Source organism: Bos javanicus, chromosome X (genome assembly GCF_032452875.1).
Source record: "Bos javanicus breed banteng chromosome X, ARS-OSU_banteng_1.0, whole genome shotgun sequence".
NCBI classification, from domain to species: Eukaryota; Metazoa; Chordata; class Mammalia; order Artiodactyla; family Bovidae; genus Bos; species Bos javanicus.
The window spans coordinates 108,828,864-108,849,728 of NC_083897.1; the positions used below are offsets into that span (position 1 = coordinate 108,828,864).

The 20,865-nt window shown below is 43.9% G+C and overlaps 1 protein-coding gene across 1 annotated transcript; it reads right to left on the reverse strand.

Annotated features, from left to right (window-relative positions):
• Positions 1–425: 425 nt before the first annotated feature.
• On the reverse strand, positions 426–1,040 carry LOC133242861 (histone H2A-Bbd type 1-like). The gene has a single exon (XM_061409088.1). It carries the CDS (start codon positions 909–911, stop codon positions 558–560), a length of 354 nt encoding a protein of 117 aa, XP_061265072.1. The 5' UTR covers positions 912–1,040; the 3' UTR covers positions 426–557.
• Positions 1,041–20,865: the final 19,825 nt, after the last annotated feature.

Below are 20,865 nucleotides of genomic sequence, written 5' to 3' on the forward strand. Positions count from 1 at the left end.
TGCCCCATTAAGTTCACACTGACTGCTCTGCCATCCTCTTCAATCACTCCTCTTGGCTTCACCTCCCACTTTTAGATGTTCCCCATCAGGAATAAAGCCTTAGGCTCCTCCCTCACGGTTTTTAGCCTCTCCCCCATTACCACCATCCTTCTGGGAATTCAAGAGGCCCTCTCCGCGCCAACCTCCCAACCTCGCTGGTCTGGACTTCTTCAGAGCCAGTGAGGAAGTCCTGCCCCGCAACCTCAGCCAGTGACTCCCCCCAGGACCACACATAATACTGTCACCATCGGAAACCGCTCCCAGATTTCAGGATTCCAGCATCCCTCCCTAACCACCCACTCCACCCCTCCATCCCTCATGAGAGGAACCCCCCGCCACCCCATGTCACCCAGACGCCTCAAGGACAAATGACAGAAAGCAAGCAGTTACAAGCACAGCCATGAACGCTTTAATAGCAGTGCTAAGGGCAGAAGACCAGGCCTCCCTCATCTATGGGCACTTTGGGGCGAGATGAAGCTACTGATGAGGTGTGGCTGGACTCAGGTGCCTGGGCATCCCTAATTCTCAGGAGCGGGTGGTGAAGCTGCGGGCTGAGAGAAGGCACCAGGCTGGAAAAGGCAGCGGAGATTCTCATTGTTGACCAGCGCCGTCTGCACGTGCTCCGGGCTGATGCGCACCCTGTGGTTGGTGCAGGCCTCCTTCCCCGCCAGGTCCAAGATGTTGGCTATCAGGTACTCAAGGATGCCAGTCAGGAACACGGGCGTCGCTGAGCTCAGGCGGTTGGCGAACTGACCTTCTCGCAGGAGGCGGTCCACGCGGCTCACAGGGAACTGCAGCTCGGCCCTGGTGGAACGGGAGAGGGAGCGTCTCCTACTGCGACGGCAGTTCCAGAGGTGTCTTCCCGGAGACATGGTGTCGGCTGAATGCTGCTTCTATCAGCTCAGACTGATGATACCGCTGGCTGGGGCCTCCTGAGATGCCAGTGTCTCTCTGCTGGCTGTGTCCCCCTGCTCAGGTCTCTTATTGCTCAGGGAGCTGCCTTTGTGACAGCTCAGGCTTTGTGATGTCATCAGTAGCCAATTGGCCCTGACCAGGGCTGGCCTAGAAATGGCTGATAGGAAATCTGGTCTCTCTGTTGAAAAGACCATCTCTTGAAGGGAAGTTTTAACTTTCTGTCAGACTACAACATTCTAGCTAAAAATGTGTTTCAATGGAAAACTAATCTATGTCTGTAAAACACAACTCTGGGTTATTTCATTCCAGTCTTACATCATCTTTGAGCCCTTTTACATCCTTTTGGAAGCCTGTAGGTCACTGATACAACCTTTGCTAAAGGCTCAATTTCCTTTTCATACAGCAATCAAACAATCTGGCCTCTATTAATGTATTTATCCTACTATTTCTGATCAATATTACTTTTCCATTCTTTGGTTTCTCTTGTCAACTAGTTATAACATCTGCCCATTTCCTTATGTGATAAATGCTTTAATACATGTTCCTATCTAGGTAAGTGTCAGGATTTTATACTTATTTGATAATTATCTCTGTTTTGGAAGACACACCCATATGTCCAATTGTTCCACCTATCATGGCCATGTGACTTCAATGACAGAGACGTAAACTACATGAAAATTTAAAGCCCAGACATGTCTTTTTCCTGGCTCTCCAATGTGAATTCAATATATCAGTAACACATCATTGACTCTTTTTGTAATTTTTGTTTTCCTCTCTACTGATTTAATGTATCTATTGTGTTTTTGGCTCCTTTACAGCTAATAAGCTATTTCCTGCTATTGATAGTCATGGTTGGTAATCTGGTTTTTAGTTTTCCTTGTATTTTTTTGTTAAGGTGAAGTCCATGTAACATAAAATTCACCATTTCAGCAATTTTAAGAGTAGTAATTCAGTGTTTTTGTTACAAATACATTCATGATGTTGTGAAAATATCTTCAAATTCCAGGATAGTTTCTTTAACCCCCAAAGAAATTCCAAACCCATTAAGCAGTAAGGCCTTATTCCTCAATCCCCACAAGCCCTGGCAAACACTCTACTTCCTGCCTCTATGGGTTGACCTATACTAGACATTTTATATAAATGGACTCATATAATATGGGGCAGTGTGTATCTTATTTCTTTCACGTAGCACATTTTCAAGGTTCATCCACGTTATAGCAGGTATCAGTACTTCATAAATTGTTATAGCTGAAAAACAGTCCATTTTATATATATATATATATATATATCTCGGAGAAGGCAATGGCACCCCACTCCAGTACTCTCACCTGGAAAATCCCACGGATGGAGGAGTCTGGTAGGCTGCAGTCCATGGAGTCACTAAGAGTCATACACGACTGAGTGACTTCACTTTCAATTTTCACTTTCATGCATTGGAGAAGGAAATGGCAACCCACTCCAGTGTTCTTGCCTGGAGAATCCCAGGGACAGCAGGGCCTGGTGGGCTGCCATCTATGGGGTCGCACAGAGTCGGACACGACTAAGACACAACTTAGCAGCAGTAGCAGCAGCAGCATAGCATATATATATATGTGTGTGTCTGTGTGTACATGTGTGTGTATATGTACGAGTGTGTGTGTGTGTGTGTGTGTGTATTTATATATACATGGACTTCCCTGATAGCTCAGCTGGTAAAGAATCCACAGTGGGGGAGACCTGGTTTGATCCCTGGGTTGGGAAGATCCCCGGAGGAGGACATGGCAACCCACTTCAGTATTCTTGCCTAGAGAATCCCCATGGTCAGAGGAGCCTGGTGGGCTGCAGTCCATGGGATTGCAAAGAGTTAGACATGATTGAGTCACTCATGATTGAGTGACTAGGCACAGCATATATATATATATATATATATCATATTTTTTGTTTTTCCATTCACCAACTGATAGACATGTGAATTACTTTTGGCTATTAAAAATAATGCCACTATAAACATTTATGTAAAAGCTTTTCTGTTAACACATGGCTTCAATTTTTTTTTTTAAATGCAGATTTTTAAGGTTTTCTTTTTTTAGTATTTTAAAATATTGAATTTGTTATAATACTCCTTCTGTTTTTTATTTGTTTTGGTTTTTTTTTGGCCACAAGGCATGTGGGATCTTAGCTTCCTGACCAGGGATCAAACCCATACCCCCTGTATTGGAAGGAGACGTCTTAACCACTGGACTGCCAGAGAAGTCCCTGGCTTCAATCTTCTTATGTGTATACCTAAAAGTACAACTGTTTGGTCATGTGGTGAGACTTTTTACTTATGATCTGACCATTTGAAGCTCTCTCTAGATTGATGGTTTGTAGAGATCTAGTTCTCACTAGGTGAGAAACAACATAGAATCTGGTTCATCCATCTTTTTTGTCTATTTTTGAGCTCAAATTAATGAACAAGTTCATGTCCTCTGGGAGGCTGACTGTTTCTATGTTTATACTTGACCTATGGCTGAAATTGTAGAATTGAAGCTATAAGCTCTATTTCTCTCTGCCTGTATATCTGTGCCTATAATTCAGAAATGCTTTCACAAACTCTGTGTACATAAAGCTTTCCTACCTCTACATAGTATTAACATAGATTATAAATTATCTGAAATTAATGGGGCTCAGTTCTGATTGGCATATTTAAACACTTGCTTACATATATTGACTATTCCTAAAATTTCCTAAAATAAGGAAACTGAATTTCTGACCTTTTAAATACACTATTAAAAATATACAAAATAATATACATGTGAAAATAAAAATATATTGGAGAAGGAAATGGCAACCCACTCCAGTATTCTTGCCTGGAAAATCCCATGGACAGAGGAGCCTGGCGGGCTACCATCCAGGGGATTGCAAAGAGTCAGATACACTTCTGTAAGTCCTAAGGATTTGTGTTTATTTAAAATTGAGTTTATGAAATACTGTATTGTCCCTTTGCTTAACAGATAGCCTTGCTACTACCATTCACGTTTACATGGGTGCCTACTGGTGAATCCTTGAGGCTGGCTTCCCCTCTATCCATGTTCAACTCTGCCTTAGGTGGGACACTCTCTCCACTCCTGGCCCTCCTGGCAGATTCCTCCCTAGGCTGATGGACTGCACCTCCTGCCATGCCCTCCCTGAGGCCAGCTGCACCTTTCACACCTGCACTTCTCACCATATTTTCCTCTAGGACAGATGCAGACTCCACTGTCCACTTTCTTCCATGTCCTCCTTTAGGCAGAAGTATCCCCATCCTCTGCACTTACCTTCTTCAGGTTCACTTGCTCTCTGAATTCATGGAGTACCTGCTGGATCCTGCCCTACCATGATGCACTTAGAACCGAGCCCTCCCTTAGCTGCACCTTCCAGCCACGCACCTCCAGGTGCCCTGTCCCCTAAGTGGATGCCCACCCTCCCATGCTCCTCCTGCTGAGCCCTACCCTGGGCTGGCTGTAACCTCCACCCATGCCTCACCTAACAAGTATGACCAACAGTTGGCTGCAGCCTCCATCTGGGCACCTTCTGTCAGTCTGCCCCTCAACAGAATGCTGCCTCCATTCATGCACTTCCAGCCTATTCCTCCTCTAGACTGGCTGAAACCTCCATCTTTGCATCTCCTTCTGAATCTTCCTCTAGACTAGTTGAAATCAACTCTCCTGCTCTTCCGGCCACATCCTTCCTTACAATGGCTGCTTTCTGCACTGATGATGCTCCTCCTCCTTACTTCTCCTGCAGGCTGGACACAACCTCTCTGGCTGCATGTATTGTCAGTTTATCCTGTAGGAGGCGGCTCCACTGCTCACCCAGCTTCTGCTTCTCTTGGGATGGATGCTCCCTCTACCCCTGCACCTCCCGCCATTTCCTCATCTAGGCTGACTGTGCTCTTCAACTCGGAAGCACTCGCCATGGCCCCCTTGGGCTAGCGTAACCATCCACTGATGCACTTTCTGTCGAGTCTTCCTTTAACCTCCCTGCTCCCTCTTTTCATGCACCACCTGCTAAATCCTTGTCTAGGCTTGATTTTTCTCTCCGACCATGTACTTCCTGATGGCTTGAGCCTACGTCGGCTCCACCCTGTACCACATAACACATGCTACACATCCTCAGCCACACACACACTGTCATATCCTCCTCTCAGCTAGATGGTCACTCCAGCCACACACCTCCTGCCGGATTCTACCTTAGAATGGCTTCACCTCTGTCCAATTGTGTATGTTTTCCTATCCCTCCCCTAGGTGAGAAAGTCACTAAAACTCCATACCTTCTCTGTCCTCTGTGAGTCTGGTGACACCCCTCACCCATGAGCCTCCTGCTCAGTCCTCACCAGGGTAAGTGAGTCTCATCCTAGACTGGATATTTTCTTTTTTTATTTTCAAGCAGAGGATAACTGCTTTTCAATGTTGTAACAGTTTCTGCAGTACAACAACTGTTAATCAGCCATAAGTATACAAACATCCCTTCCTGAGCCTCCCCAGACTGGATGCCTTCTTCATTTATGCATTTCTTAAAACGTCCTCTTGTCTGCTGTCCACTCCTCCTGCCCAAGCTCTTTCTGCCTAGTCCTTCCCCAGGCTGATTGAGTCCTCTAGACACGTAGGTCCTCTTTACATGGCTGTCTTCGATCCATATACTTTCTGCTGGGTCCTTCCTAGACTGGCTGCACCCAACTAATGTTGACTGTGTCCAACCCTAGGATGGATGCTCCCTGGACCCACGCACGTCTTGCTGACTCTTCCTAGAGGCTGTCTGCACCCTCCTCTCATTTGCTTTTTTAATGTCACCCCTTAGGCCAGCTGCTCCCTTCACCTATTTCCATGCTGTGTCATCTTCGCCAAACCTGGGTGACACTCTGATTCATGCATTTCCTGCTGGGTCCTCCTTATACTGGCTGCTCCTACTACCCATGACTTGGCAGCCAGATAGGCTGCCATACTCCCTGCACACTCTACCTTTGCAACTCCTGGGAAGACCTCCCCTACAGTAGATACTCTCTTCAGCCATGTGCTTCCTGCCATGTGCTTTCTTGGACTATGTGTTCCTTCCATCTATGCACTGCTGGTCTGTTCCTCCCCTAGACAGACTGCCCGCCTCTAGTGCAGGCACCACCTGACAATTCCCCTTCTAGATTGTGTGCACCAGCCACCATTTCACCTTCTGCTGACTCCTTCTTGCTGTGCCCTGTATCTACAAATCTCCTAAAGATTCCTACAGCCATGCACTTCCAGCCCAGTCCTCTGGCTGCACCCTCCATGCTTACAGATCTTTTTGATCCCTCCAATAATTTGCCTGCATCTTCCATGTATGGAGTGCCTGCTAGACTCTCACATGGAATGCTTGCTTCCTGCACACCTGCCTGCTAAGTCGCCTCAGTCGTGTCTGGCTCTTTGCAACACTATAGATCATAGCCCGCAAGGCTCCTCTGTCCATGGGATTCTCCAGGCAAGAATATTGGAGTGGATTGCTGTGCCCTCCTCCAGGGATCTTCCCCACCCAGGGATGGAACCCACATCTCTTATGTCTCCTGCATTCGCAGGCAGGTTCTTTCCCACTAGCACCACCTGGGAAGCCCTAGTGATAATGCCAATCCTATCTGAGGCTGAACACTACGCCTCTTCCCATGAACCTCTGCTCCATCCACTGCTTCATATGCTGTTGGTTCTTTAAAAGGACTCGAATACTCCCTCAAGCCTTCTTCTTCCTTCCCTGCCACCCTTAGGATGCATGCTCCCTCCACCCACTGCACCTCTTGACTAGTCTTTCCGAACTCTCCATACACGCACCTGCTGATGACTGCCCCACAAGCACTCATGGGCTTCCTGCTGGTTCTCATAGGCTCACTGCATGTTTCTCTCATGCACTGCCTACAGGCCTTCCTCCTAAGCTGGCTGAACCTTCCTATCCTATAACTATTGCCACTTCTTCCACTAGATTCTCCCTCGACCAATGATCCTACTTGATCCCACTTCATCCTACTATAAGCTAGGTGTTTTCTCAACCCATGTATTTTTTGCAATTTCCTTCCTTCTGCTGGATATTCCCTCTTCTCATGTACTTCCATGTATCTCGGCCTCTTGGAAGGCTGTCATCACCATCCATAGATCATCATCCAGTACCTCCCCTTGGGTGGTTGCAGTGTACATATCTGTGTACCCTGACATGCCCTATCCTAGGCTGGCTTCATCTCCACTCATGAACCTTTGGTCTTCCCGTTGGCTCTAGGCTCCCTCCACCCATTATCTGCCCACGTAGTCCTACCACGATCTCTATGTTCCCTCTTCCCTTGCATCTCTTGCAGAGACGTTAATCTGGATGCTTCCTCTTTCCATACACATCTTGGTGGATTTTTACCCAGGCTGGCTGCATCCTCCAGCCACACACATTCTACCTGATCCTCCAACAGCCTGGCTACACCTTTCAGCATGCATCTCTTGCTGGTATCCTATAAGCTAGCTTCATTCTATACCTACACCCTTCTATATGGCAGATGATCCTCCTTAGGCTGGCTGTACTGTGCACACAAACAACTACTGCGATGTGCTTGCCCTAGGCTGGCAGCAATGTACAATAATGGACCTTCTCCACATTCTTAGCCCAAGACTCATGCTTTCTCCACCCATGCAGATCTTACCATGCCCTCCTTTAAGGTGTCTGTAAACACCTTTAATGAACCCCCAAAACCTCTCCCAGACTGGATGCTTTCCACCTACACACTTACTGCCCGATCTCCTTTGGATGGTGTTCCCCCACCCCCACCAAGCATGAATGCTATCCGAGTCCCTCCCTAGGCATAAAGTTCATCTCATCCATGCTCCTTTTACCTACTCATCCTCCAGCCTGCCTTTACACATTGTGTCCTTCCAGATCTTTCACATAATCACCTCCATACAGAACTCATGCACCACTGGCCATGTCCTACACATTCTGGCTGCATCCTTGGATACACCTTCACCAGAATACTCTTCCAGCGTGCATCCTTTCTCCACCTACTCACCTCCATGTCCTCCCTAGCCTAGCTAAATGATTCAGTCATACATTTCTGGTGGCTCTCCCTGAACTAGATATAAACTTCCTGATTGACAGGGATCCCAGGTTCTCCACCAGGCTAGTTGCTCCCCTCTCCCATGAGCTACATTCTGGTCTACCACTTGGCTGGATAATGGTTCGCCCATAAACCACCTACCTGATCTGCCACAGGATTAATATTCCGTCCACCGCCCTCCTCCCGACCCTGCCGCCAAGATCTCACCTAGCCTGAATATTCCCTTTTCTCTGATCTTTCTGGTTTCTGACAGAGGCTGGCTGCATCCTCTAATGATGCATATGCAACCCAGTCTTACCACAGCCTGGCTACACTTATAACCCATGGATCTTCTGGGCTCATGTTCCCTACACTAGCCAAAACTTCATCCATGAATCTCCTACTAGAGGCATTCTACACCCACGGTCCACCTGCGATCTCTTTCTGTATTTTTGATGATCCATTCACTGTTCACTTCTTCCCGATCTTCCTCTAGGTTGGCTGCATTCTCCACAAATGTGTCTCGTCCCAAATCCTCCCCTAGATGGGATGCCTTCATGCATACGTATTCTTCCTTATCCTCCTCCAAGTTTGTAATTCCTTCCAATAAGGTACCTCCTCTATCATTTTCCCCTAGCCTAGAGTCTCCCTTCATCCATGCACTTTCCACCAGATATTCTGCTTGAATGGCTGTCCCCACTGTTGATCAATGCTCTCCCTAGGCACTGTGTCTGTGTTAGTCACTCAGTCATGTCCAACTCTTTGTGACCCCATGGACTGTAGCCCAGCAGGCTCCTCTGCCCATGGAATTCTCCAGGCAAGAATACTGGAGTGGGTTGCCATTCCCTTCTCCAGGAGATCTTCCTGACCCAGGGATCAAACCCAGGTCCCCTGCATTGCAGGCAGATTCTTTACTGTCTGAGCTATAAGGGAAACCCTTAAAGCTTCCCCAGGCATGAAGCTCCCTAAAACTATGTACTTCCTGCCTGGTGGTCTACTAGGCTAGCTTAACTGTGAACCCAACATCTTGCCAAGTCCTCCACAATGCTGGCTGCATTCTATACCAATGCACCTCCTACCCTGTCCTTCCCTTTACAGTTTGTACTCTGAACGTCCTCCAGAATACTTTCCTAGCCTAGTGTTCCTTCCACTCCAGCAGCTCTTGTCATGTCCTCTAGGTTTCCTGCACCCTCTATACATATACCTCCTGTGAGGCCTTACCTAGGATGGATGCACCCTTCATCCAGCTACTTCGTGTTGGAACTCTCTTAAGCTGACTGCACCAATAATTTATGCATTTCAGCTGAATCCTCCTTTAGGCTGAATACCTCCCCCATCCATGTATTTCCTGTCAGAACATACACTAGGCTGCCTGCAGTCTCTATCTATGCACATTCTGCAGTCTAGCCCTAGACTTTCTTCACCGATACACCTATTGTCATACTCCAACCACCCCAGCTGAATCTCCATCCAGGCATGTCCTGCCAGGTAGGTCCTCAGTCTCTTGGGGATGCTACAACAAAATACCACAGACTTGAGTAGCCTTTGAACAACAGGCATGTTTTGCCCACAGTTCTGGAGGCTGAAAGTTTAATAGCACAGCACGGGGATGGTCAAGTGAGGGCCTTCTCCTAGGTCCCAGGCTCCTCATGGTATATTCACGTGGCCAAAGGGCAAAGGGTGTCTCTGGAGCCTCTTTTGTAAGGCAATAAATTACACTCATGAGGCTCCACCCCTCAGGGCTTGAACATCTCCTGAAACGGACTTCCCTGGTGATCCAGTGGTTAAGAATCCACCTTCCAATGCATGGGATGCAGGTCAGGGGAACTAAGATCCCCCAAGCTGCGGGGTAACTAAGCCTGGGCACCAGAACTACTGAATACCACATACTGCAACAAAGATCCCACGTGCTACAATGAAGATCTGATGCAGCCAAATAAGTATTTTAAAAACACACACACACACATAAAACACCTCCTAACAGTCCCACTCACTAATGCCACCACATCAGGCATTAGGATATGAATTTTCAAGGACAAAGACCTTCAGACTGTAACATCCTCCCCTAGTGTCGTGCACTCTACAGCCAGGTGCCTCCTGCTGGTTCCTCTCTGAGGTAGGGTAGTCCCTCGTCAAAGGTCTCTATCGATGTTTCTTCTACAGTCTTACATACTCCCTCCTCCATCAATGTTCTCCTGTTTGGACATATCCGCAGCTGGGTACATCAACCATGCACCTTCTTCCATATCCTATGAATAAGTTGCTTGCGCACCCCTTTCTCACGTACTTCTGGCTGGGTCTTACCTTAATCTGGCTACAGACTGCACTGATTCATCTCCTGCTATGCCTTTTCCTAGGCTGCTGACACTCTACAGCACCTCCTCCCAGGTGATCCCAAGACAGGCTGCACCCTGCACCCACACACTTCCACCAGACGCTTCCCTATGATGGCTGCACCCTCCATTCATGTACTACCTGCCATGCCTCACCCTGGGCTGCATGCTCCCCTCACTCATGGACTTCCTATTGGAGGTGACATAAAGCCAGCTGTACCTTTTGCATGGCCTTCCCAGGTGGCTCAGAGGTAAAGAATTCACCTGCAATGCAGGAAATTTGGGTTCTATCCCTGGGTTGGGAAGATCCTCTGGAGTAGGTAATGGCAGCCCACTCCAGTATTCCTGCAAGGGAAATCCCATGGACAGAGGAGCCTGGGGGGCTATAGTTCATGGGGTCTCAAAGAGTCAAATACAACTCAGCAACTAAACAACAACAACCTTTCACATAGGCAGCTACTGCAAAGTGGTCCTCTAGGGCATATACTTCCTCCAACCCCTCATATCTTGTCAAGTCATACGCCCTCTGCCATATCTTACATAGATTGGAACTTTTACTTAGGCTAAGCGTACCATTTCCTCCCCTAGGCTGTCTGCATCTACTATCCATGCACCTGTGGCAGAGTCATCTCCTACTCTGGACACTCCCTATGCCAATTTGCTTCCTGCACGATTCTACCCAAGAATGCCTGCAACCTACATTCCTGCACGTCTTTCTGGTCTTCCCCTAAGTTGGAAGCTCCTTGAACATGCACTTTAGGCCAGTCTATTACCAAAGCTTGCAACCAAGCACCTCCCTCAAGGTCCCTCTGGACAAGGCTGATGAAATGTTGTCCCTAATATAAGTAAGTTTAGGCTGGTTTGACTACAAGAGCTGGGCCCTAAACTTTACATAAATTTCCCTCAAATTTGCTCCATCTCAGGCCCAAATCTCTGCTTCACAGGCCCAGAAATAAACATTTTCTATTTTTACAATGTCTGACACAGTTTATAAAGGCTCACGAACCACCCAAGGAGTTCTCAGCATGCTTTGCCTCTTTCCACAGCCGTGTCTCCCATGGTCTCTACATATAATAATTCTGCTTATTCATACCTTCAATGAGAGGTTTCTGTCTTGGATTTTGAGCATATTTTTATTACAATACTTAATAAAATCTTTCCTTACTAATCTCTAGACTTACTTTTTTTTTTCTTTTTTACCTTGACAATATGGTGTTAGTCGCTCAGTTGTGTCCACCTCTTTGTGACTTCACAGACTGCAGCCCACCAGGCTCCTCTGTCCATGGGGTTCTCAAGGCAAGAATACTGGAGTAGGTAGCCATTCCCTTCTCAAGGGGATCTTTCTAACCCAGGGATCAAACCAGTCTCCAGCATTGCAGGCGGATTCTTAACCATCTTAACCATCTGAGCCACCAGGGTCAATTGGTGACATGACTCAAATGGAGTGGCGCTTGCAACCTTAGACCTACTGTTTTCAGCTAGTTAATAATGCTGGCCTCCAGGATTCTGTGCAACCTTTTTGTGACTGGAGTAATCAGGATTCCTGGTGGGGAGTCACAACTCCTTGTCCCTTCTTCCAGACATCTGTCTTTCTTAATACAGTAAGGACTTGACCTTAATTCCCCCAACTTTCAAACTTTTATGGTTTCTGTCTTCCATGTTTGTGTTACTGAGTGGGGGTAAATGACCTTGAATCTTTCATGGGAAATCACACTTTTAACAAAAGTTCGAATGATTTTTTTTTAAATTGGATAAATGTGACATGTAGCTTTGTGTAAATTTAAGGTTGTTATTTTGATACATTTATATATTATAATATGATTTCCACTGTAATGATACTTATCATATTATATACTTACAGTACAATATTATTGTCTGTGTTCAATGAACCATACATTAAATCTCTGTGGTTATCTTAGTACTCATTACAAATCTGTATCTTTATGCACCATCAATCTTATTCTCTGACTGGCCCCCCACCCTCCAGTAATTACCATTTCACTTTTTTTAAATGTTTGTTTTTTTTTTAGATTTTACATAAAAGTGGTATCTTACAGTACTTGTCTTTCTCTGGCTTATCTCAATTAACATAATGTGCTAAAGCTCCACTCCTGCCACTGATTTTTACAGGATTAATGTCCCTGAGGACTTCCCTGTAGCTCAAATGGTAAAGAATCTGCCTGCAATGCAGGAGACCAGGGTTGGATCCCTGGGTTGGGAAGTTCCTCTGGAGAAGGGAATGGCAATCCACTCCAGTCTTCTTGCCTGGAGAATTCCATGGACAGAGAAGTCTGGTGGGCTATATTTTGTGGGGTCTCAAAGAGTCGGACACGACTGAATGACCAACACACACACACACACACACACTCCCTGAGCCTTCAGGGATGCTTAATCTAGACAACTGAACACACACACACACTCTCTGAGCCTTTAGGGGTGCTGAATCAAGACACCTGAACACACACACACACACACACACACAGCCCTCCCTCCCCACCCCCGGCCCATCCCGCATCTCTCTCTGGAAACCACATCTTGGGTTTATAAGACCAAGGTTTTAACACTGGCAGGTGTCAATTTTATTACCCTCCAACTCACCAATAACCCCCAGGTGCCTCTCATACAGGATACATGCTCCATATTTCAACTTTTAATTCCATCTAATTTCTCTAAAAAAGGCACACATTTGCTGACCAACAATGTAAGATTTGAACAGCCTCTTTGGCGATCTTGGGTTCTCTCCAAACCAGTTCAATTGCTAGGGGATCCGCTTTAAAACCTCACCCAAGCAATGTCCTGCTTATTTCATCTAGTATAAAGAGTTGGAAAAACCCATCTCCTATAAAATCTCTTCATAAGGAACTTCCCTGGTGGTCCTGTGGCTAAGACTCTGTGCTCCCAAAGCAGAGGGCCCAGGGTTCATTCCCTGGTCAGGGAACTAGAAGCCACATGCCACAACTAAGAGTCTGCATGCCACAACTAAGACCCAATGCAGTCAAATAAATAAATATTTTCAGAAATCTCTTCAGGATTTCCCTGGTGATCTAGTGGTTTGGTGGTGGTCCACCTGCCAATTCATGGGACATGGATTCAATCCCCAATCCAGGAAGATCCCACACAGTGGAGCAACTAAGCCTGTGCGCCACAACTACTGAAGCCTGTCCACTCTAGAGCCCACACTCCACAAGAGGAGCTGCCACAAATAAGAAGCCCACACAACGCAACTAGATAAAGCCTGTGAGCAGCAATGAAGATCCAGTGCAATCATAAATTAAATAATTTTTTAAAACTTCAGAAGCCATTATTTCCTTCAAAGACTATCTTCATTACACAAAGCCTCCTAAGACCTCTCTCTTCCCATCATACCCCTCTTTTCTCCTCGCCCTCTTTCTTAACCATTTTGATCTAAACTTAAATGCCCTTGAATCCTTTATTCTGTTGCCCTTCAAGTATTCAACCTCCTCCACCTCTGTCAGACCTTTCTCTTTCCTCTCTGTCTCCCAATTCCCTCCAGTCACTTGAGTATTAAGCTCCCCTTCTCCTACTGGGGGCTCTTTAGACACTCAAGGGCCACAAGATTAACCAACTGAGAAGGCAATTTTCAAACCCTAGTCTTGCTCTGATATTCATGGCATTGTTAAATATCTTCTGGATCAGTGGACAAACCACAAGGGATGTTCAACTCACTTCAGACTATTCCTCAGAACCTGCTCACCAAACCTCCTGACCTTTCCCAAGTGGTCAATCTCCTGGATCCAGGAGATGGAACCCTCTGGTTTGGCTAGATGAGTCACCAAAAATGAAGACATTCTTGTTGGGAGGCACAGTGCAAAATAGCCTTGAAGGAGAAGGTCCTTGGGGAAATGGTGAAGGGCCAGAAGTACCCAGGCATTGTGAACTGATAGCTGAAAAACATTTCCTGCCTTTGGCTACGCTCGGCGCCAAAATTTAACGATTCAACATTAAAGATGTTGCTTGAGAAAATGGGTCATGGATAAACACATGGGTTATTAAGAATGCACTGTTCCTTGAAGTATCTTTTACTGATTATATCTTAGCCCTGTACATGCTCTGCTGGCTGTATGCTCTAAGCTCTTTGTTCCTCGCTCCTATAAAAAGGCTTGACTGCAGAAATAAAATTGTCAGTCCTTGCAGAAACTGTCCAAGTGTTGTTCTTTCAGGTTTGCCGTTTCCAAGTCCCGGAGAGAAAACTCCTACAGGTGGCGCCCTGAACAGGGACTTGATAGGAAGACTGAACAAAGCAGCAAGCCCTGCAGAAAGAGGTAAGCAGGATGGGACAACATAGCAGTAAGATTCCTTTCATTTCTATAATGCATCACTTTTTGAAACAAAATGGTGTTAATGTTTCAAGAGATCAGTTGAATGACTGCTATCATATTTTACTGGAACATAATCTGTGGTTCCCAGAGGAGGGGACGCTAGATCTAGACATATGGAAAAGGGTTAAGAATAATGTTTTGCGAGCATATTGGCAAGGAGTCCACATTCCCCCTCAATGGTGGGTTACATGGTCACTCATGTGGGCTGTCATAGAACAAATTGAAGGGCATAATGTTGATTTGGAAATGGAGACTGTTCAGTCTTTATATGAATATGGGCTTAAGGAACAAGATATGCAATGAGCTTTGAAATATAAGAATGTTATGTTCAATCAGACACAATCCTTAGAAAAACAGCTTGGAGACATATGTATACAGGATGTGTCAAAACTGAAACCACTTAGAGCGGAGGTCATTTCATTCAATGGACAGCCCAAGTCTGAGTTTTTCCTTCTGCTCCGCCTGTAACAGCAGTTGCTAACTTTGCTTGTACTAACCATTTCACTCCTCCTCAGGAGATGCCTACTTGTGCTTTTGCTTTCCCAATACAGTTTGATCAGTCTGCCCAAGGCCAGAATGCTTGGGCTGGTCTAGATTTTGGTATGTTGTCCAGCTTTAAGAAAGCATGCACTCTGTATGGACCTACTTCTCCTTACTGTGTAGAATTCCTCAGAGGATGGGCTGATCATTGGATGCCATATGATTTTTTTCAAGTAGCAAAGATGGTTCTAAATCCTCAACAATTACTTCAATGGCAAATGTGGGTTGGTGATGAGGCCCGACAAATGATGATTGGCCAGCAATCTTGTGGTAACCCTGCCAATTTAACCTATGATATACTCACTGGAACAGGAACCATGGCCGATATGACTGTGCAATTAGCTAATATTACCCCTCAGATGTTGCATTTCATTAGAGAAATTTCTTGCAGAGCATGGGTAAAGGTTGATAATGTTAACTCTGATGGTTCATTTGTCAAGATTACACAGGGACATGAGGAGGAATATGCCCAATTTATAGGGAAATTAAAGGATGCCATTGAGAAATCTATCAGAGATGAAACCTTACAAAATATTATTTTAAAGCAACTTGCCTTTGAAAATGCTAATGAGGAATGTCGATCCGTGCTTAGACCAATTCGAGAAACCAGTTCTCTTATGGAGTATTTGAAAGTTTGTAGAGATACTGGATCTATGTCCCATAGAGCAAAATTAGCAGCACTAGAAACTTTTAATGTGCAAAAGGCTGCCATTGCTAAATGTTTTAACTGCGGGAAGGCTGGCCATATGAAAAAACAATGCCATACTCCAATGCAGACAGCTAAAAATAATAATACTTCTAATAAAAAAAGGCCCCCCGGGAGTTTGCCCAAAATGTAAGAGGGGATTCTATTGGTTGAATGTCGTTCCAAATTCGATAAGGATGGAAATGCATTGACACCAGAGGCACAACAAAAACAATAGGGAAACTAATAAAGGGGCTATCCTCTAGCCCCACTACAAAAGGAGGACCCAACATTCTGACACTGCAAGCAGCTATATCTAAGAGTGCTTGCATTGATATACCTAGTCCTTATGATATGGAATTAATAGAATTATACAATCCTCATAAAATCTTCACTGGATATTATGGTCCGGTCCCATCTGGAACAGTTGGACTAATTTTGGGACATAACAACTATACAATGAAAGGTTTAATAATGTTGACTGGAGTTATGGATGGAGATTATGAAGGAGAGATACATGTCATGGTAAATGTCGTGAAATTAGGAAATGTATATCTACAAAAAGGGGAATGCTTTGCACAATTATTACTTTTGCCATATGTCAAACCATTGAAGGCATCTGATAAAATTAGACAGGGAGGTTTTGGTAGCACTAATCTTACCACTGCACTATCTATCTTATTAAAGGAGCATCAAAAACCTATGCTTACTCTAAAGATACAGGGAAAAAATTTCACAGGTATGTTGGATACAGAAGCCGACATTTCCATTATTAGAACTGAAGAATGGCCCCTTGAATGGGGTAAGATTATGGCTCCTTCCAGACTGTTAGGGGTGGGCAAGGCTGATGCTACACAAACTTTCATCAGTGCATCCTATTTACAGGCTTATGGTCCTGATCAAATTGTAGCTAACATCAAACTATGTATTACCAGTATCCCTATTAATTTGTGGGGAAGGGATTTTCTTGAACAAACGAAAGCCACGATCTCTCTAAATGAGCCTTTTTAATGGGGGCCATTGAGTTAACACCGCTGCCTCTCGATTGGGAATTTGATGCCCCAGTATGGACACCTCAATGGCCCCTGACTAAAGAAAAGTTGGCAGCTCTCACACAATTAGTAAATGAGCAATTACAGAAAAATCATACAGAGCCTTCATTTTCCCCATGGAATTCTCCCGTTTTTGTAATAAAAAAGAAATCAAGAAAATGGCGAATGTTGATAGATTTAAGAATTGTTAATAATACTATGAGTCCTATGGGGCCATTACAACCTGGATTGCCCTCCCCTTCCATGGTACCGAAAGGCTAGTCTGTAATTATTATTGATTTACAAGACTGCTTTTTTACTATACCTTTGCATCCTAAAGATAGAAAATGTTTTGCTTTTTTAGTTCCTTCTATAAATCACATGGCTCCTGTTAAAAGATTTCAATGGAAGGTTCTACCTCAGGGAATGATGAACTCTCCTACCATTTGCCAATATCTCATATCTGTTTTATTACAACCTGTTAGAGATAAATATCCTACTGCTTTCATAATTCATTATATGGATGATATACTACTCCCCATGGAATCTGAACTTTGTTTACAACAGTTATATGACGAAGTCACTAAATCTTCAAAATCATGGCCTGCTTGTTGCGCCAGATAAAATTCAATTGAAAGCACCCTTTAATTACTTGGGACATGTTATGGAAGAGTCTAAGATAAAACCTCAAAAAACTCAAATCTCTGTGCATTCTCTACGCACGTTAAATGATTTTCAAAAATTGACAGGAAATATTAATTAGCTTTGGCCATCTATTGGCTTTCCCACCTATGCATTACAAAATTTATTTAAAATTTTAGAGGGGCCCCCTGACCCTAATAGTCCTAGACAGCTAACAAAAGAAGTGAAAGAAGAATTAAAAATTGTTGAAAAACGCATTCAGCAATCCTTCTCAACTCAGCTGGACCATACCCAACCGATTTATTTATATATATTTCCTACCAAACATTCACCTACTGCAATTATAGCTCACAACAGCCCAACAGAATGGGTATATCTGCATACTAAACAATCAAAAAAATCACATCATACATTGAGAAAATAGGGCAACTAATTGTATCAAGACAGAGCCATGTACAAACCTTAACTGGATTTGATCCATATGCAATACATGTCCCCTTGACAAAAAAGGAACTACAAATTACCTTACAGTATAACATGACCATGCAAATAGCATTAAGTGATTTTCAGAATGTTATCTCATTCCATTTGCCAAAAAGAAAATTGTGGAACTTCCTATAATTTACTAAATTTATAGTAACTAATATCATTGCCTCCCAGCCTATTTCAAATGCACCTACTTATTTTATTGATGGCAACAAGAAAGGCATAACTGTGATTGTCAGCCCTAATATCAAAGAGAAACTACCTACTACCTATTCTTCAATACAAAGAGTTGAATTATACGCTTTATATGCTCTTTTGGCTCTTCAACCATTATCCTTCAATGTGTATACTGATTCCAAATACCTTGCTTCCCTTTTCCCTGATTTTGTTACCGCCTTTTTATACAACCTAGATGAAGAATTATATATTCTCTTTTCAAAGACTCAAGCCTTAATTCGATCACGTACAGAACCTTTCTTCATTGCACATGAGGGAAAATATGGAAGAGAAGATACACTTCTTATCCTATGAACCCTCAATTGTTATTATCTTTAACTCTTTATTCCTTAAATTTTTTAAATTTACTAAAAACAGTTCTGATACTCGTGCAGACAGACATTTTGCAGAGGAAAACAGTAAGAAACCGTTAGAAGCCAACACACCAATATGGTATAAACAGTTTAATCAATGGTTGCCAGGAATCTTATGACTCCTAGGCAGAGGTTACAGTCTTGTCGTTGCAGATGAAGAAGAAATCTGGGTTCCACTTCGCCATGTCCATTACCGAGAAGGACCCCGAGACTGGACTCCCCCGACAGGTGACACAGCTGACTCGAAGGGTCTCATCAATGACCATAGAGAAGCTGAAGAGAAAATGTCAACGTCTGAACCCCTACCGTAGGACCTGAGGAATGGCATGTGTGGAAGATTCCTGCTGCACTGGAGCACTTTGCCAATGTGTATGGGACTGCAAAAGCCTTAAAACCTCAAAACTATACCTTTTATACAATAGTACAGGTTATATCCAATCTTGTGTGCACTTCCGGTACATATTTATTGTAGATAACTTTGATGTAGATCTTTCTGCTAAGATTGTTAACTGTATAGCATATGCCTTGTATACATGTTTAAACCATACTATTTCATATTATGTCAACATTGCAATAGTCAAGCAAAGATCTGATTTGTGGCTTCCTGTTAACCTAACAGAACCATGGACTGACTCTGTATTTCTCTCAGTTTTGCTCAAAAATAGCTTAAAGAGGTCAAAGCGCATAATAGGATGGATTATTCCTGGCATTCTTAGTCTAATATCTATTGTTACAGTAGGAACCCTATCTGGTATGGCACTACACAATTCTATACAGATGTCTCTACTCAAAACTCCATGCCTCCTACGATGGAGTCCAACTAGCAGCTGTCGTGCTTAAACTAAAAACAAAAGGAGGATATGTTGGGAGGCACAGTGCAAAATAGCCTTGAAGGAGAAGGTCCATGGGAAAATGGCGAAGGGCCAGAAGTACCAGGCATTATGTACTGATAGCTGAAAAACATTTCCTGCCTTTGGCTACGCTCAGTGCCAAAATTTAGCGATTCAACATTAAAGATGTTGCTTGAGAAAATGGGTCATGGATAAACACATGGGTCATTAAGAATGCACTGTTCCTTGAAGTATCTTTTACTGATTATATCTTAGCCCTGTACATGCTCTGCTGGCCGTATGCTCTAAGCTCTTTGTTCCTCGCTCCTATAAAAAGGCTCGACTGCAGAAAAAAAATTGTCAGTCCTTGCAGAAACTGTACAAGTGTTGTTCTTTCAGGTTTGCCATTTCCAAGTCCCGAAGAGAAAACTCCTACAATTCTGATGGATCAATATAGTATTATACCTTTCCACAAATCCATTAAAAATGGTGACAATCTTCCTTTGTCTATCACATTGGCTTTTACTTTCAAAATTGATTGGTCACAAATACAAGAATGCAGACAATGGCACAAATCTGTTTCTAACTTTCAACCTAGGTTAACAATTTTGGAAGGACGGTTTTCAGTCTCTTCCTAAGTGATCATACAATTCCAGCTTTAGTCACCAGTCTTCTTAATAGACTAAAGTCCCTAATAGAGAAACCACACAAGCATAACATAAACTGGCAGGCAGATCTCCTCTCTGGATTCAGGCTCTGGCTCGACATCATGAGGATGTCATGCTTGAAAAATCTGAACCCACAGAACATAAGCTCCTGGTTCATCAACTTAGACAATTACAAAGAAAGGGATCTAATATATATGGCCTAATTCCTTTTGGAAACCCTCTGTTGACAAAGATATTTGAAAATATTTTAAAGAAAATAATCACTAAATCAGGAACTGTTCAGTTTAAAGCAAAAAAAACCAAGACACTAGATCTTTTCCCCAGTGATATCCTTCTGAAGGATTAAGCCCCCTTTGTCCATGAACACTCTCAAACATTGAGAAATCATAATATGTTAATGGATCTTCAATCACCTTCCTAGTGGACACAAAGGCTACTTACTCTATTATCAACGTCTCAGATTTTTGAACTCCCCTCCCTCAGAATATACAAAAAGCTTTTGGGATGGAATTAGACCACACCTTGCCATTCCAACCACTAACCAACTCATTTTAGTGTCTGTACTCACAACAGGGCTTTCTGCTTAGCTCAGCTTCTTGAAGATAGACTTTCTCCATCTGAATCATTCACATAAATGCTTCCCCCAAATAACTCACTTTAGAAATCCCCTATTCTGGGAAAATGGATACATGTATATGTGTTGTTCTGCTGTGCACCTAAAACTATCACAACATTATTA